The sequence below is a fragment of the Oryx dammah genome, unplaced genomic scaffold (genome assembly GCF_014754425.2).
Source record: "Oryx dammah isolate SB20612 unplaced genomic scaffold, SCBI_Odam_1.1 HiC_scaffold_11032, whole genome shotgun sequence".
Lineage (NCBI taxonomy): Eukaryota > Metazoa > Chordata > Mammalia > Artiodactyla > Bovidae > Oryx > Oryx dammah.
In genome coordinates, this window is record NW_024080426.1 from 416,369 (window position 1) to 432,160 (window position 15,792).

At 37.9% G+C, this 15,792-nt stretch overlaps 1 protein-coding gene across 1 annotated transcript in view; it reads right to left on the reverse strand.

Moving 5' to 3' along the window:
• LOC120860163 (U2 small nuclear ribonucleoprotein auxiliary factor 35 kDa subunit-related protein 2-like) overlaps positions 1-15,792 on the reverse strand; it is a 41,669-nt gene that overhangs the window by 11,589 nt on the left and 14,288 nt on the right. The window contains exons 3-7 of the mRNA XM_040235960.1: positions 10,061-10,139; positions 6,800-6,908; positions 6,492-6,578; positions 2,900-2,938; positions 2,191-2,309 (exon numbers count right to left, since the gene is read on the reverse strand). Coding sequence (XP_040091894.1) covers positions 2,191-2,309; positions 2,900-2,938; positions 6,492-6,578; positions 6,800-6,908; positions 10,061-10,139 — 433 coding nt within the window. The remainder of the gene's footprint in view (positions 1-2,190; positions 2,310-2,899; positions 2,939-6,491; positions 6,579-6,799; positions 6,909-10,060; positions 10,140-15,792) is intronic.

Consider the following 15,792-nt stretch of genomic DNA (forward strand, 5'->3'; position numbering starts at 1 on the left):
TTTTTCAGATGATCCTGATGTAATTCACCATTCAGGATTATTATTTTTAGAAACATTTAAAGGTGAAGACAAGTTTAGGTGAAAAAAAAAAAGAAAAATCTTTTTTGAAGGAAAAAACACATCAAGGATAATATTATGAATAAATATATAAAAGAATGAGAGTTTCATGGATTTGTCTATTCATTTCTGTTTTGGGGATTAATAGAATGTTATAAGATGGCACTAGTGGTAAAGAACTGCCAATGCAGCAGATGAGGGTTCAGTCCCTGGGTCTAGAAGATCCCCTGCAGTAGGGCAAGGCAAACCACTTCAGTCTTCTTGCCTGAGAATCCCATGGACAGAGAAGCCTCATGGGCTAACAAACCAGATACAACTTGGTGACTAAACTAAAAACAACAAAGAAGATCTTCTCATGAAAGTGAAGTCACTCAGTCATATCTGACTCTTTGCAACCCCTTGGACTCTAGCCCCCCAGTCTCCTCCATCCACAGAATTTTCCAGGCAACCCACTGCCATTTCCTTCTCCAGGGGATCTTCCTGACCCAGGGATCAAACTCAGGTTTTCTGCATTGCAGGCAGACCTTTACCATCTGAGCCACCAGGGAATCCTCTCTTCAGTATACTATATATTACAACACACACACAAAAAGAAACCCCACATATTGTAATAATTACACTCCTCAGTATATAAACTAGAATAGTTAATTTATGGAATTATTTACTACAAATATATGTATTATTCTATTAATGTCCCCTTACCTGCTGTTTTAATAACTCTTGGTCAACGAGAATCTTAAAACAGTAACTGGAAAATTCTGGCAATAACAATTTGTAAGTTTTACATTGTGTGCTGTTCTGAGCAATGTAATGAAATACTATGCTATCTTGTGCTATCCTGTCAGGAACTCCATCCAATGACACCAACCTGCTGTCCTTATCAACATCAAAACACCATCACAGTTTAAGGATCACCAAAGCAGATGATTTTCCTTATGACAACATCATAAGAAGGCTAACTGAAGTGTAAGACATTCACGTCACTTCTTTTCATCATGTTACAACTGTTTCATATTATTATTGTTATTAATACTACTCTACTATTTTAGTATTATTAGCATCCCAGCACAGAAGCCCAATTAGTATTATTACTAACATTAATAAGTATAGTTACTAAGTTAGTAATAATACTCTTACTGTGCCTATTTTAAAAACTGTCTTTGTTATAGGTATGTATGTGTAGGAAAAAATGGTATACAGTGAGTTTGGTGACTCAGGCATGGAGGGTGCTTGAAACATATTCCCTATAGACAGGGGTGAATTACTGTATCTACTTTGCGCTGTTTATTGATATGAGTCAAACCATAAAAATCACAAGGCCATGGAATACAAATGTTCAAATATTTGTTAAATGGTTGAAGAGATCAACACTTAGATTTCCACATGCTCTGACTCAGAAACACTGACCCCCAAAGAAATATGGAACAAGAATGGCTCAGAGAACAATGGGAACATTGATCATAATGAAAATATAACCAGACACTGACTGTTTGACCTGTGCCTGTGCTCTTCTCTGTACTTTCCATGTAGTCACTCACATCAGCCTCATAACCCCCTTATAAGCGTGATACTATTTTTAATCTGTTTTATAGACAAGGAAACTAAGGCACAGAAAGCTTAATTTCCCCAAAATGACAATCACTGAAGCTAGTTTTTGAACCCAGAGCTCTATTCCTGAGGCTGATTATAATAAGAGTTGTTAATGAGTCTACTTTATGTCTATTTACTCTGATTTTGTCCTGCACACTCATTTAAAGCAAAGCAGATTTTAAAAGCTCACTTTGTAGAAGTGATTTCCACTGGAAAAACAAAGCCAGGATTCTACGGTTCCTTGAAAGAGTACAAATGTTCTATACTGCCCTTTATGTGTCCATATGGACAAATGGAAGCGCAGGGTAGAAAACAAAAAAGATCTTTTTAAGGGATGGGAGGAAGGTAAAGGAAGCATCATCTGAGAAGTAAGTTAAGTCTAACAAACAGCAGCATGCAGTGAACTGGAAAAGCATCAAGAAAAAAATAGATGCCCTATGATTTATAATTTAAACTAAATATGTGTCTCTCTCAAAAGAGAATTCAAGAACTTCAATGTTTTGACCCTCTTTAATTCTGACACAATAAAACAAATTTATTTACCTATCTCCAAATCTGCAAGCTCCTGTTTTACTGTAGAATGGACAATTAGCTTGATCTTTCTCCATTATTCTTATTTCCACGGGTGGTTCTGGGTTATGCCATGTGGCACCACTTTCCAACTGTTGAAAATAACCATGACTTTATTGATGGTTTTAAAAATCCATCAGAATTAAAGATTTAAAGTGTACCTAAAATATTTTGTTTAAAAATAAAAGGATTTCTGTAAGAATATACATTTAAGTTGTACCACACAACTGACACTCTACAAACAACTGTCATGAGACAGGGGCTATGTGTCTCTCATGGCTCTTTGGCAATGTCCAACATCAGGTACTGCCCTGACTACCAGGAGCTGTCATCTAAGTTTCCCTTCTGTCCATCCATTCTGAAAAGGGTCTCAGGACTTGTTCAGGGAACCACCCCTTTGATTTACTCTGAATCAAATTAAAGCATCCATTTGAGTGTAAAAATGTATGAGGCTGACTACACATTCTTTAAGGACTATAAACAAGTCCAGTCCACAGGGGTGATTTTTGCTTTTGTTCATCAGCTCATTTTTGTTGTTGTATAAATCACAGAGCTTCAGATGTGAATCCCACATTCAGACAAGATCTAAGAAACTTAACCACAAAATTAACATTACTGGCAGTATTGTTTTTAAAGAAGTGTTCTTTGGTCTCAAAATTTTAATGAAAGTTTAAAAAAATACCTCATTTTCAGCCTGTTTCAGCATCTTCTGCACAGCTTCCTACAAATGCAAACATAGGATGAATAAAAATCTGAAAATCCAGTAAGTCACAACTAGTTTCTGTGTAAATTAAGATTTAAAAAACCCTATACATGCAAGGCTTCGGGTTCTTATTTGTCTTCTACAGCACAGATCTTCTGAAAAGCTTTCAAAAGAATATAGGTGGAAAATTTTATATAAATAGAAAAAGGAATAAAGCATTATAGAAGTACTTTTAAAATACCCCTATAAATTTCAGAAACAACAGTTAGTATGTTTACTCATACACACTACATACTAGTTTTTAACATGAGGTATCTATGAGTACTATAAAATACAATGCTAGACACTACATCATAACATTTGATAAAAGCTAAAACTATTACATGAAAAGTAGCATTGCAGATGTATGAGAGACTTAAAACTTTTTAATAAGGAAAAGTAAGTTCTCCAAAACTTTAATACATTTCTAAGTAACTGACATCTGAATATGTTTAAATCACATTAGACTTCTCTAATTACATAAAAGAATTACGCAAAATAATTACATAACACACATAATAAATCTAGATAGCATTTAAGAGTCCTCTATGCTTGACAGGAAATTGTGTCTCAGCTGGTAACGAATCCACCTGCAATGTGAGAGACTTGGGTTTGATCCCTGGGTTAAGAAGATTCGCTGGAGAAGGGAAAGGGTACCCACTCCAGTATTCCGGCCTGGAGAATTTCATGAACTGTATAGTCCATGGGGTTGCACAGAGTCAGACACAACTGAGTTACTTTCACTTTCATTTGGGTTTCCCTGGTGGCTCACAGGGTAAAGCATCTGCCTGCAATGTGAGAGACCTGGGTTCGATCCCTAGGGCAGGAAGATCTCCTAGAGAAGGAAATGGCAACCCACGCCAGTATTCTTGCCTGGAGAATCCCACGGACGGAGCAGCCTTGCAGGGTACAGTTGGCCGGGTCACAAAGAGTCAGACATGACTGAGCGACTTCACTTCACTTCTTCACTTTATGCCTGACCAGAACATTTGTTTCCTCATTGTTGACCCTCTAAGTATCCTAACTCAGAAACTGATGTTGCCATTTTCTTTGCTTACTCATTAAAACTAAACTCCTGAGAGCATTACTTAGACTCTCCCTTTGCCTTCCACACAACTCCCCTCAGTTAACCATGAGATAACCCAGAACTGTGTACTTATCTTTGTAAAGCACAATCCTCATACTGGACATGTGTGCTCAATCATATCAGACTCCGTGGGACCCCATGGACTGTAGCATGCCAGACTCCTCCTGTCCATGTGATTTCCCAGGCACGAATACTGGAGTGGGTTGCCATATCCTCCTCCAGGGGATCTTCCTGCCCAAGGATAAATGCCCAGGTCTCCCACATTGGCACCCTGGTTCTTTGTCACTGAGCTACAAGGAAGAGCCTCATACAAATCACAAATACATCATATCCTACTTGAAACAGCAGCCTTATCTTGACTCTACTCTTTTTGGTCACTGTTCCCTACCTCCAATTCTTTAAATAAAAATGATGAACAATTTATTAAAGATTTAGACAATGAATTTCCATTATACTAACATGAAGTCCAAACTCCTTCCAATCCAGGAGGCTTTAAATGATCTGACCCTGTCTAGCTCTCTGACCTGCTGCCTTCCTCGGCCACTCTGTCCTTTGGTCGCTGGGATTTAAAGACCATGACCTCCATTCATCTCCATACTCGAGTCCTTCGCTCAGCCCGAAACCTTTCCTTTCTTGAGATCTCTGCACCCAAAAAACAGCTGAAAACACTGGCTTCTCAGAGAAATTTTCCATGATGATTTATCTAAGTATACCATTACTCCCAACACTCTATCACATCATCTTGTTTTATTTCTTTGCAGCACTTTACCTCACTGCAAATTCTCTTTCTCAGTAACATCATATAGCTCCCCTATCTAGCAAAGTAACCTTAACAGCCTTTCTGCTTAATGTCTTCTATACTTCCTTAAAAAAGAAAAAAAATCCATTTAAGAAAGCCATAACTTTTGTCTGAACCCTGGACAGCTCAAGTGAAAAATGCTCTACAGTTAAAATGAGAATGGATTCCTCTCTATAAACAAATTAAAAAGCTCCAAACATCTTGTCCCCTGAAAATACAGTGTGTTATAGCTCATATCTGCTCCAAAAAGTAGTACTCAAAGTGGTTAAAATTTGCACTGGAATTAATGGCCTGAGATACAAAAACAAAGGTTGTAAAGACTATTTCTACCCCATTATGACCCAGACACAAGCAAATCCATTTTTCCCACTACAAGATGGTTAAAACTCAAGTTTATGTAATTCAGGATTAGAAATACAACAGAAAAAAAAATCTAATTAATTCTTTCAAGCAAAGTTGGGCTGTGAATTTTTCAAATATAGTATTAAGGACAGGAAGTCAAATTTATCAAGTCAATTGCTTGAGCTACACATTAATCAAGTAAAGATTTAATAACAGTAACAAAAAAATCTACTAATTCTTAAATATTCAATAACTGCTTTCTTAAAATTAAATACTTCTTGGTGGCAGGACATAAGGAATGAAATGAACATGACAAACATATATAAAATGCCTTTAAAATGAGTCAACACACACGACAGAACCTGAGAATCACATCATTCACTAGAGAGATACAAAGGCTGTCTGTTTCTATTTAAAATTTCATTAGAGCACAGTCACAGCTATATGTTTACATCTGCCATGGCTGCTTTATAACAACACATGTAATGGGCTGCAGACACTGAAACTTTTACTACTTCTCTTCTAAACAAAAAGTTTCTGGCCATTATAAACTGTGTTTCACACTGGGTAAAGTTGAAGAAAAACATTAAATTAAGATAGTCTTAACTACTATTGCATGAACATAAAGAAAAACATTTTAAGGAAACTCTCTAGTGTGTGTCTGTACAAAAAAAAAAAAAATATATATATATATATATATACATATAAGACATTTAAACAGCAAACGAGAACTTCCCTGGTGTTTCATTTCTTAGGAATTTGCTTCCCAATGCAGGGAACATCCATCCCTGGTCCAGAAAAATCCCACATGCCACAGGGCAACTAAGCCTGCAACCCGTAACTATGAGCTCAGGCCTTACACTGCAACTGCTGAAACTTGTCTGCGAGAGAGAGAGACTGACCACCGCCACAGATACTGAGGCCTTGTAACCTACTACAGATAGGGCTCTGCAATTAGAGAAGACAATGAAGATCAGCCCCTCCACACCACAACTAGACAGAGCACAAGCTCAGCAATGAAGACCCAATGCACCCAAAAATAAGTAAACCAAAAATAAATAAATAAATAAAAACCAAAACCTCCAAGCCCTCACATGGCTTACCGCTTCAAATGCATCATATTTATGTTAAATTAACATTTATGTTAAATTGCTTCAGTTGTGTCCAATTCTTTGCAGCCCTACTAACTATAGCTCGCCAGGCTACTCTGTCCACGGGATTCTCCAGCAAGAATACTGGAGTAAGGTGCCATTTCTTCCTCCAGGGGATCTTCCATGTAATTATCCTCTAACAACAGGAATCACCTCTTCTTCTCTTTTCCCCTGTTGTTTCTGCTCCTCCTCTTCTCTCTCTCTTCTCTGATGTTCTTCCCATTTTTCCTTTAAGTTTGTCTTTAAAGAGAAAAGAGAGATCTAATTTTCAAAACCTTCACCACACAGGAAAAGTAAATTTTAAAAATTAAGTATATATTGGTCAAACAAAGAATCCAGCTTTTTAAAGGTTTTTCTATTGTTATTCTAGTTCAAGACTTGTATTTGTTAATGTGAAAAAGTCTTTAATTAGAAGTTATTTTAACTGTTTAGCTAGCTAATTAATTTGACTAAAAGCATACCTCTTGTTCTTCCTCCTGTTTTCTAGCTGTCTCTTCCTTTTCTTTCTTTATTCTGAATTCCTCTTGTGCCTTCTGCTCCCTTAATAACCATTCATCATGTAAGTTTCGCCTATTGATATAATTATGTAATCAAAAGAACTGGCATCATTTTACAAATATACACACATTTACATTGCATATATTATATTAAATAAAACATTTGGGGGATGATTAAAATGTAATGAAAGATTAATTTTATATAAAACCTAGAGCAAGTGCCAATAAAGCAAATAACAAGATTCAAACTAAGACTTAGGCTTTCACACTGAGAAGGTATAATCCTTTAACTTCTATGCATTTTTAGAGTGGCAATTGGAGGACTGCAGAACTAGTAAACCTGCTACTTCCCATAAACTTATGTGTTAAATTGAAGCAGTTAAGAGACTCTTGAGTTTTTGTCCCTAGGCTCCTAAATGACTAAAAGGAAAAAAGTAAGTCAGACACCAATGCCAGATACTGGATATCAAATTATGAAAATGGCATGAAAATCAAATTGTAACTAATGTTGTGAACCAAACTGAGATCAATGATAAATGAGAAAACTATATGTCATACGTATAAGATAGAAGATTAACATCCTTGGTTAGTAATCATTTTTCCTACAATAAATAAATAAATAAAATTTCTATTTTTATTGTGAATCTCAAAATTCTCCAAGCCAGGCTTCAACAATACGTGAACCGTGAACTTCCAGATGTTCAAGCTGGTTTTAGAAAAGGCAGAGGAACCAGAGATCAAATTGCCAACATCTGCTGAATCACTGAAAAAACAAGAGAGTTCCAGAAAAACATCTGTTTCTGCTTTATTGACTATGCCAAAACCTTTGACTTTGTGGATCACAATAAACTGTGGAAAATTCTGAAGGAGATGGAAATATCAGACCACCTGAGCTGCCTCTTGAAAAATCTATATGCAGGTCAGGAAGCAACAGTTATACCTGGACATGAACAACAGACTGGTTCCAAATAGGAAAAGGCGTATGTCAGGCCTATATATTATTTAACTTATATGCAGAATAAATCATGAGAAACACTGGGCTAGATGAAGCACAAGCTGGAATCAAGATCACTGGAAGAAATAGCAATAACCTCAGATTTTCAGGTGACACCACCCTTACGGTAGAATGTGAAGAACGAAAGAGTCTCGATGAAAGTGAAAAAGGAGAGTGAAAAAGTCAGCTTAAAGCTCAACTATCAGAAAACTAACATCATGGCATCCGGTCCCATCAATTCATGGCAAATAGATGGGGTAACAGTGGAAACAGTATCAGACATTATTTTGGGGAGCTCCAAAATCACTACAGATGGTGATTGCAGCCATGAAATTAAAAGACACTTACTTCTTGGAAAAAAAGTTATGACCAACCTAGATAGCATATTCAAAAGCAGACACATTACTTTCGCAACAAAGGTCCATCTAGTCAAGGCTATGGTTTTTCCAGTGGTCGTGTATGGATACGAGAGTTGGACTAGAAAGGAAGCTGAGTGCTAAAGAATTAATGCTTCTGGACTGTGGTGTTGGAGAAGACTCTTGAGAGTCCCTTGGACTGCAAGGAGATCCAACCAGTCCATCCTAAAGCAGATACTCCTGGGTGTTCATTGGAAGGACTGATGTTGAAGCTGAAACTCCAAAACTCTGGCCATGTGATATGAAGAACTGACTCATTGGAAAAGACCCTGATGCTGGAAAAGATTGAAGGCAAGAGAAATAGGGGACCACAGGGGATGAGGTGGTTGGATGGCATCACAGACTCAATGGACACGAGTTTGAGCAAGCTCCAGGAGTTGGTGATGGACAGGGAGGCCTGGCATGCTGCAGTTCATGGAGTCGCAAAGAGCTGGACACGACTGAGAGACTTAACTGAACTGAACTGAACTGAACTGAACTAAACATATGGAAAAAATGGGCACTTTTTTTCAATGCTGGAGAAACTACAAACCCAGAGGCCCTTTTTCTCCAGTTATGTATACATATTCTTTGATCACAGGCATTTCTAGGCATTTTCCTAGGAAATAATAGAGAAATTATGAAAATTATATAAGCATAGATGCTAACTTAAAGGTCTGTATAACAATAAAAGGATAATCTTTTTAAGGTACTATGATCTTAACGTACATCAGTAGAGAACAATACACAGGTAAAGTATGCTATATCTATACAATGAACAGAATGTTGGTTTTAAAATGGGTGGATTAGACTTCTGATTGATATTGAAAGATATGTATTACATAACAAGCAAAATATGTAAAGACATGTGTAACTATATGTGTAACTATCTTTGTACTCAGACATCTGCATTCAACTTTTTGTAACAAAGGCTTTCTATGAGTATGAGGTTATTTATTGATGCTGTTTCACTTCTTATCTTCTTGTTTGAATTAGTTGTTCTTTTGCACAGAAAATGAATCAACAAAAGCAGTGAAAAATACTTTGGTTAAAAATTTTTTTATACAGGTTTCATGAGAGGGAGTTTCAAAAGGGAGGGCATAGATGTATACCTATACCTGATTCATGTTGAGGTTTGAAACAAAACAGTAGAATTCTGTAAAGCAATTATCCTTCAATAAAAATAATTTTTAAAAGTAAAAAAATGTTACACAGATTTTAAAAATACCATATATTAAAGATACCATATACATTAAACAGAAAGACATGATTATTATTAATTTGTAACTAAATAAGAAAACTCCATTAGGAGAAAATAAATATGTCCTATGTTAGTAATTTAAATAATCAATAAACACATTAAAAACATTTACAGAAACAAATTATATAATAATTCTTTCATTTAACGGATGAGGAAAATGGAACAAAAATATTAAATCCAATATATAAATAAATGCAAAGAATCACCTGTAGGACTCTGCATTAGACTTCACAACCTATGTCACACTGACAATTGAAACAAAGGCAAGTTCTCACCTTTAAAATGATTTCTCTTGGCTTGCCCTTATATTTACATTTTTGAAAAAATAATCTGGCATATCTTCCCTTCTCTGAAAACTAGAACTCCAGACTTTATTCGTGCAGAAGTCTTAAATTTATAGTAAAATTAAGGGGAAAATACAGAATGCCCTCTCACACACCCTTTACTCCATAAATGTATATCATCCTATCAGAGATGTTTACATATTTTTATAAAGAAAAATCTGTATTAATAAAGTCTTTATCATTTCAAGTAAAATAACTGAATACACTTCAAGTTTTTAAATCAGTGCTGACCTCTCTAACTCCAACAGCTTCTCTTCTTTTAACTGTTTTTCAATAATAGCAGGATTCTCTTCTTCTTTTTGTGACAGTCCTGAAGGAATTTAAATGTTTATTAAACTGAATATAAATAATAATATGGTCAATGATGCAGGAAAATCTTTAAATGTGAAAATTTTTAATGTTTACAATAATGGCACACACCAGTCTTTCTAAACTTGCTAATAATAAAGGCTTTAGAGAGCAAAGTTTTGGACAACTGAAGCATCAGAAAATTAATGTAAATAGTGGCTAACACACTGTATTTGTTTTTTTAATCCATGGTTCAGAATACTCAAAAAGGTGTTGAGAGAATGGGATGGAACACAGACATTCACAAAAGAAAGACAACTAAAATATTCAGAAATCATTTTTTAAACACTCACTACAAAAACATATTTAGATAAACAACCAAAAGCACTGGAAGAAGTTATTAGGCACAGGATGTTTATATTAGGCACAGGATGTTTATATTATCCTAATGCCATGAAATTAAAAGACACTTACTCCTTGGAAGGAAAGTTATGACCAACCTAGATAGCATATTGAAAAGCAGAGACATTACTTTGCCAAAAAGCTCCATCTAGTCAAGGCTATGGTTTTCCCAGTGGTCATGTATGGATGGATGTGAGAGTTGGACTGTGAAGAAAGCTGAGCACCAAAGAACTGATGCTTTTGAACTACGGTGTTGGAGAACACTTTTGAGAGTCCCTTGGACTGCAAGGAGATCCAACCAGTCTATTCTAAAGGAAATCAGTCCTGGTTGTTCACTGGAAGGAATGATGCTAAAGCTGAAACTCCAGTACTCTGGCCACCTCATGCGAAGTGTTGACGCACTGGAAAAGACCCTGATGCTGAGAGGGATTGGGGGCAGGAGGAGAAGGGGACGACAGAGGATGAGATGCATCACCGACTCGATGGACATGAGTGTGAGTAAACTCCAGGAGTTGGTGATGGACAGGGAGGCCTTGCGTGCTGCGATTCATGGGGTCGCAAAGAGTCAGACACAACTGAATTGAACTAATACCATCCTATATCATCCCAGGGACAGGTATTTAATTTAAAGGGGAAAAATGTACTGTTACATTGGCGCAATGTAACAAGCAACACCTTTGTGTTATACATGAATTTACAAAGAGATATAAATATCTAGACCATAGCATTTCATCTGTAGCTCCCCTCTTCTGCTTGCTCATTCATATCTCACACAGCAACTAAAAAGTCGTAAGTCCAGAGACTCATGTAAGTATCTGCAAATTTAAGAAAGTTGCATGCCATTCCAATAAACAATGAATGTTGCTCACTGTCTAATCAGTGGCTAGTGCAGCTGCCCCCACGGTCAACCCACTGTGTACCCTAGATAATTAAGGTCCACATCTAAGGGATAATTTCAATGAGCCCTGCTAACTAAAAGCTGTTACTTATGCAAAGTTCATGCAGTGAAAAAAGTCAACAATATTTTAGTTGATAACTGAAGAACGTCACTGGCCACCTGCTTCTACGAGGATTGGATCACTACCCACTGCAATGACTGACTTTCAATACCCATGGAAAAGACTTTAGGATGCAAAGCAGAAATAACGGGTAGGTTTTTCTAGTAGTCACATAACGATGTGAGAGTTGGACCACAAAGAAGGTGAGCAATGAGAAACTGATGCTTTTAAACTGCGGAGCTGGATTAGACTATTGAGAACCTTTCACTGGCAAGGAGGTCAAACCAGTCAGACCTAAAGGAAATCAACTGAGAATATCCATTGGAAGGACTGGTGCTGAAGATAAATCTCCAATACTTTGGCCTCCAGATGGGAAAGAGCTGACTCACCGGAAAAGACCCTGATGCTGGGAAAGACTGAAGGTAAAAGGGCCGGAAAAGGATGAAATGGTTAGATGGAAACACCAACTTTATGGACGTAAGTTTCAGCACAACCTGGGAGACAGCAAAGGACAGGGCAGTCTAGTATATGGCAGTCCATGGGGTCACAAACAGTCAGACACAACTTACTGACTAAACGAAACAAATGTTGTGGGGACGAGGGTGAGTGAACAAGTTTTCAGATGGCTAGATGTTTTCAGAAAATTTTATAAGCCCAGTTCTTCTATCTTCTCATATCTAAAGACCAGAATCTGGGGATTCCCTGGTAGTTCAGACCGTAAAGAATCTGCCTGCAACACAGGAGACCCAGGTTCCATCTCTGGCTCAGGAAGTTCCACTGAAGAAGGAAATGGAAACCCACTCCAGTATCCTTGCCTGGAGAATTCCACAGACAGCAGAGCCTGGAAGGCTACAGTCCATGGGGTAATGAAGAGTCAGACATGACTGAGTCTAACATTTTTCCTTTTCACTGTCCAATGGGGAGAACACAAAGGATCTGGCCTAATCTTTTAAGGAGACTATTATGTATCCAGTATCTCAAGAGAATCTTAGAACTAATCTATAGATTGAGAGTGAGGCCAAGAAATATTATCCAAACAGTGGAAGAATGATCCTGAGGGCATTTTATAAATTATGGGATCTACCCTTTGATCACAAACCCAATGTGTTAGGCCAGAAGGATTTAACAGTATCAAAGGAGACTCTTCAGTGAAAAGATTCTGCTAAAGCAACAGCACAACCTGAACACAGTTTCTTCTGAGCCCAATTTCTTGCATCTTGTCATACTGAAGAGGCAAAGTAAAAATTTTACATACCATCTTGCTCGTTCTGCCTCTATAACTCAGCTTGCTCCTTGCTAAGTCTGGATCATGTAGGTCACACAGTCTCAGAAAATGGGGACTTCATAGGGAATACTAGAAACTGGAGCTTATCTCACTCAGCCTTGTCCTGTTCTTTGCAATTGTCGAACCCCTGCAAAGCTGCTTAATCATGCCTATCCAGGTCAGACATCCCCCTCCTCTTCTTGATTGCTGTTCTGGTACAGGCAAAACCCCTTAGTTTAAACCAGCCTATTAACAGCTAGTGTTGCCCACCATAGCCTGTCTATAAAAACTCTATAACACCTTTGTTCAGGGCTCAGAGCTTAGAGTGTTAATTCCTCTGGACCGGCCAGCATAATAAACCTGAGTTCTTCAACTCTCCGTGCGTGGTGCTTGGGTTTCTTGATTACTGGTTTCTGCAACAATATCTAATGAGTATCTGCTCCTCATGACTAGTTGTAAACTTCTATCAAAATGGATGTCCCCTTCACTAAAGTCATATACCCTCCCTCTGCAGAGCAGTTCCTTGGAGGGATCTTCTGAGAGGGTGTCTCCCAGAGTACAGTACTTATTTGCCCCAAATAAAACTGAACTCATTGCTGTCCTACTATCTTTCTTTCCCCAGTTGATGTCCCAAATTCTTGCATATTCCCAAACACAGAAAAGCACTAAAATGATTAACTTTAGACATCTGCTTTCATAAATTTTTGTAATTTAGACATCTGCTTCTTTGCAACCCTGTGGACTACACATGGACTACCAGTCCATGGAATTCTCCAGGCCAGAATACTGGAGTGGGTAGCCATTCCCTACTCCAGGGAAATCTTCCCAACCCAAGGATCAAACTCAGGTATCCCACACTGAAGGCAGATTCTTTATCAGCTGAGCCACCAGGGAAACCCAAGAATATTGGAGTGGGTAGCCTATCCCTTCGCCAGTGGATCTTCCAGATGCAAAGATCAAACCCAGGTATCCCGCATTGCAGGCGGATTCTTTACCAGCTGAGCCATCAGGGAAGCCCAAGAATACTGGAGTGGGTAGCCTATCCCATCTCCAATGGATCTTCCCAACCCAGGGATCGAACTGGAGTCTCCTGTATTGCAGACAAATTCTTTACCAGCTGAGCTACCAAGGAAGAGCTCCTATAATTAAAAACAACGTTTTGAATTTTAACTGTATTTTTCTTTCTTCCCAGAGAAAACTCTACATATTTTATATTCTTCCTTAACTCACTTTCTTCAATGAGATCTAAGATATTGTATTTTAGGTTACAATCCTCAGTAAGGTCCTCCGATAAAACTTACCTGCAAACTTTTAGGTCGTATGCTTTCTTCAGTTGACATATCTAAGTTAGTTATGGCTAAGTCACAAGGTATGAGTCATTTAATGCATATTCCTCTCCAGTTATAAATCTATGATACCAAACAAGTCATGTACTGCTGAAATACAATGGTGGGACAGGTACAAGTTCCACATTCCAGTTACAAAAGAGAAGTTAGAGGTAACAGTTCAGTTCAGTTACTCAGTCATGTCCAACTCTGCAATCCCATGGATTACACCACAAAAGGCTTCCCTGTTTATCATCAACTCCCAGACTCTGATCAAACTCAAGTATATTGAGATGGTGGTGCTATCCAACTATCTCATCCTCTGTCATCCACTTATCCTCCTGCCTTTAATGTTGCCCAGCATCAGGGTCTTTTCCAGTGAGCCAGTTCACATCAGGTGGCCAAAGTATTGGAGTTTCAGATTCAGTATCAGTCTTTCCAATGAATATTCAGGACTGGTTTCCTTTAGGATTGATTGGTTTGATCTGCTTGCAGTCCAAGGGACTCTCAAGAGTCTTCTCCGACACCACAGTTCAAAAGCATGACTTCTTCGGTGCTCAGTTTTCTTTATGGTCCAACTCTCACATACATACATGACTATTGGAAAAAGATGGACTATTGCCAGGAAAGTAATGTCTCTGCTTTTTCATATGCTGTCTAGGTTGGTCACAGCTTTTCTTCCAAGAAGTAAGCATCTTTTAATCTCATAACTGCACTCACCATCTGCAGTGATCTTGGAGCCCCCAAAAATAAAGTCTCTCACTGTTTCTGTTCTTTCCCTATCTGCCATGAACTGATGGGACCAGATGCCATGATCTTCATTTTCTGAAGCTAACTTTCTCACTCTCCTCTTTCATTTTCATCAAGAGGCTGTTTAGTTCCTCTTCACTGCCTGCCATAAGCGTGATATCACCTGCATATCTGAGGTTATTGATATTTCTCCTGTCAATCTTGACTTCAGTTTGTGTTTCATAAAGCCCAGCATTTCTCATGATGTATTCTGCATATAAGTTAAATAAGCAGGGTGACAATATACAGCCTTGATGCACTCCTTTCCCAATTTTGAATAATCCATTATTCCATGTCCAGTTCTGTTTAGATTTCTCATGAGGCAGGTAAGGCGGTCTGGTATCCCCATATCTTTAAGGATTTTGCAGTTTGCTGTGATCTAAAGAGACAAAGGTTTTGGCGTAGTCAATACAGCAGAAATAGGTGTTTTTCTGGAACTCTCCTGCTTTTTCTACGATCCAATGGATGTTGGCATTCGATCTCTGGTTCCTCTGCCTTTTCTAAATCCAGCTTCAACAGCTGGAAGTTCTTGATTCACATACTGTTGAAGCCTGGCTTGGAAAATTTTAACAATTACTTTGCTAGCATGTGAGATGAGTGCAACTGGGTTGTAATTTGAACATTCTTTGGTACTGCCTTTCTCCTTTCTTAGGAACAAAAACTGACCTCTTCCAGTCCTGTGGCCACTGCTGAGTTTTCCAAATTTGTTGGCATATTGAATACAGCACTTTAACAGCATCATCTTTTAGGATCTGAAATTCTCAGATCAGCTGGAATTCTATCACCTCCATTAACTTTGTTTGCAGTGATGCTTCCTAAGGCCCCCTTGACTTCACATTGCAGGATGTCTGTCTGGCTCTAGGTGAGTGATCACACCATTGTGATTATCTGGGTTGT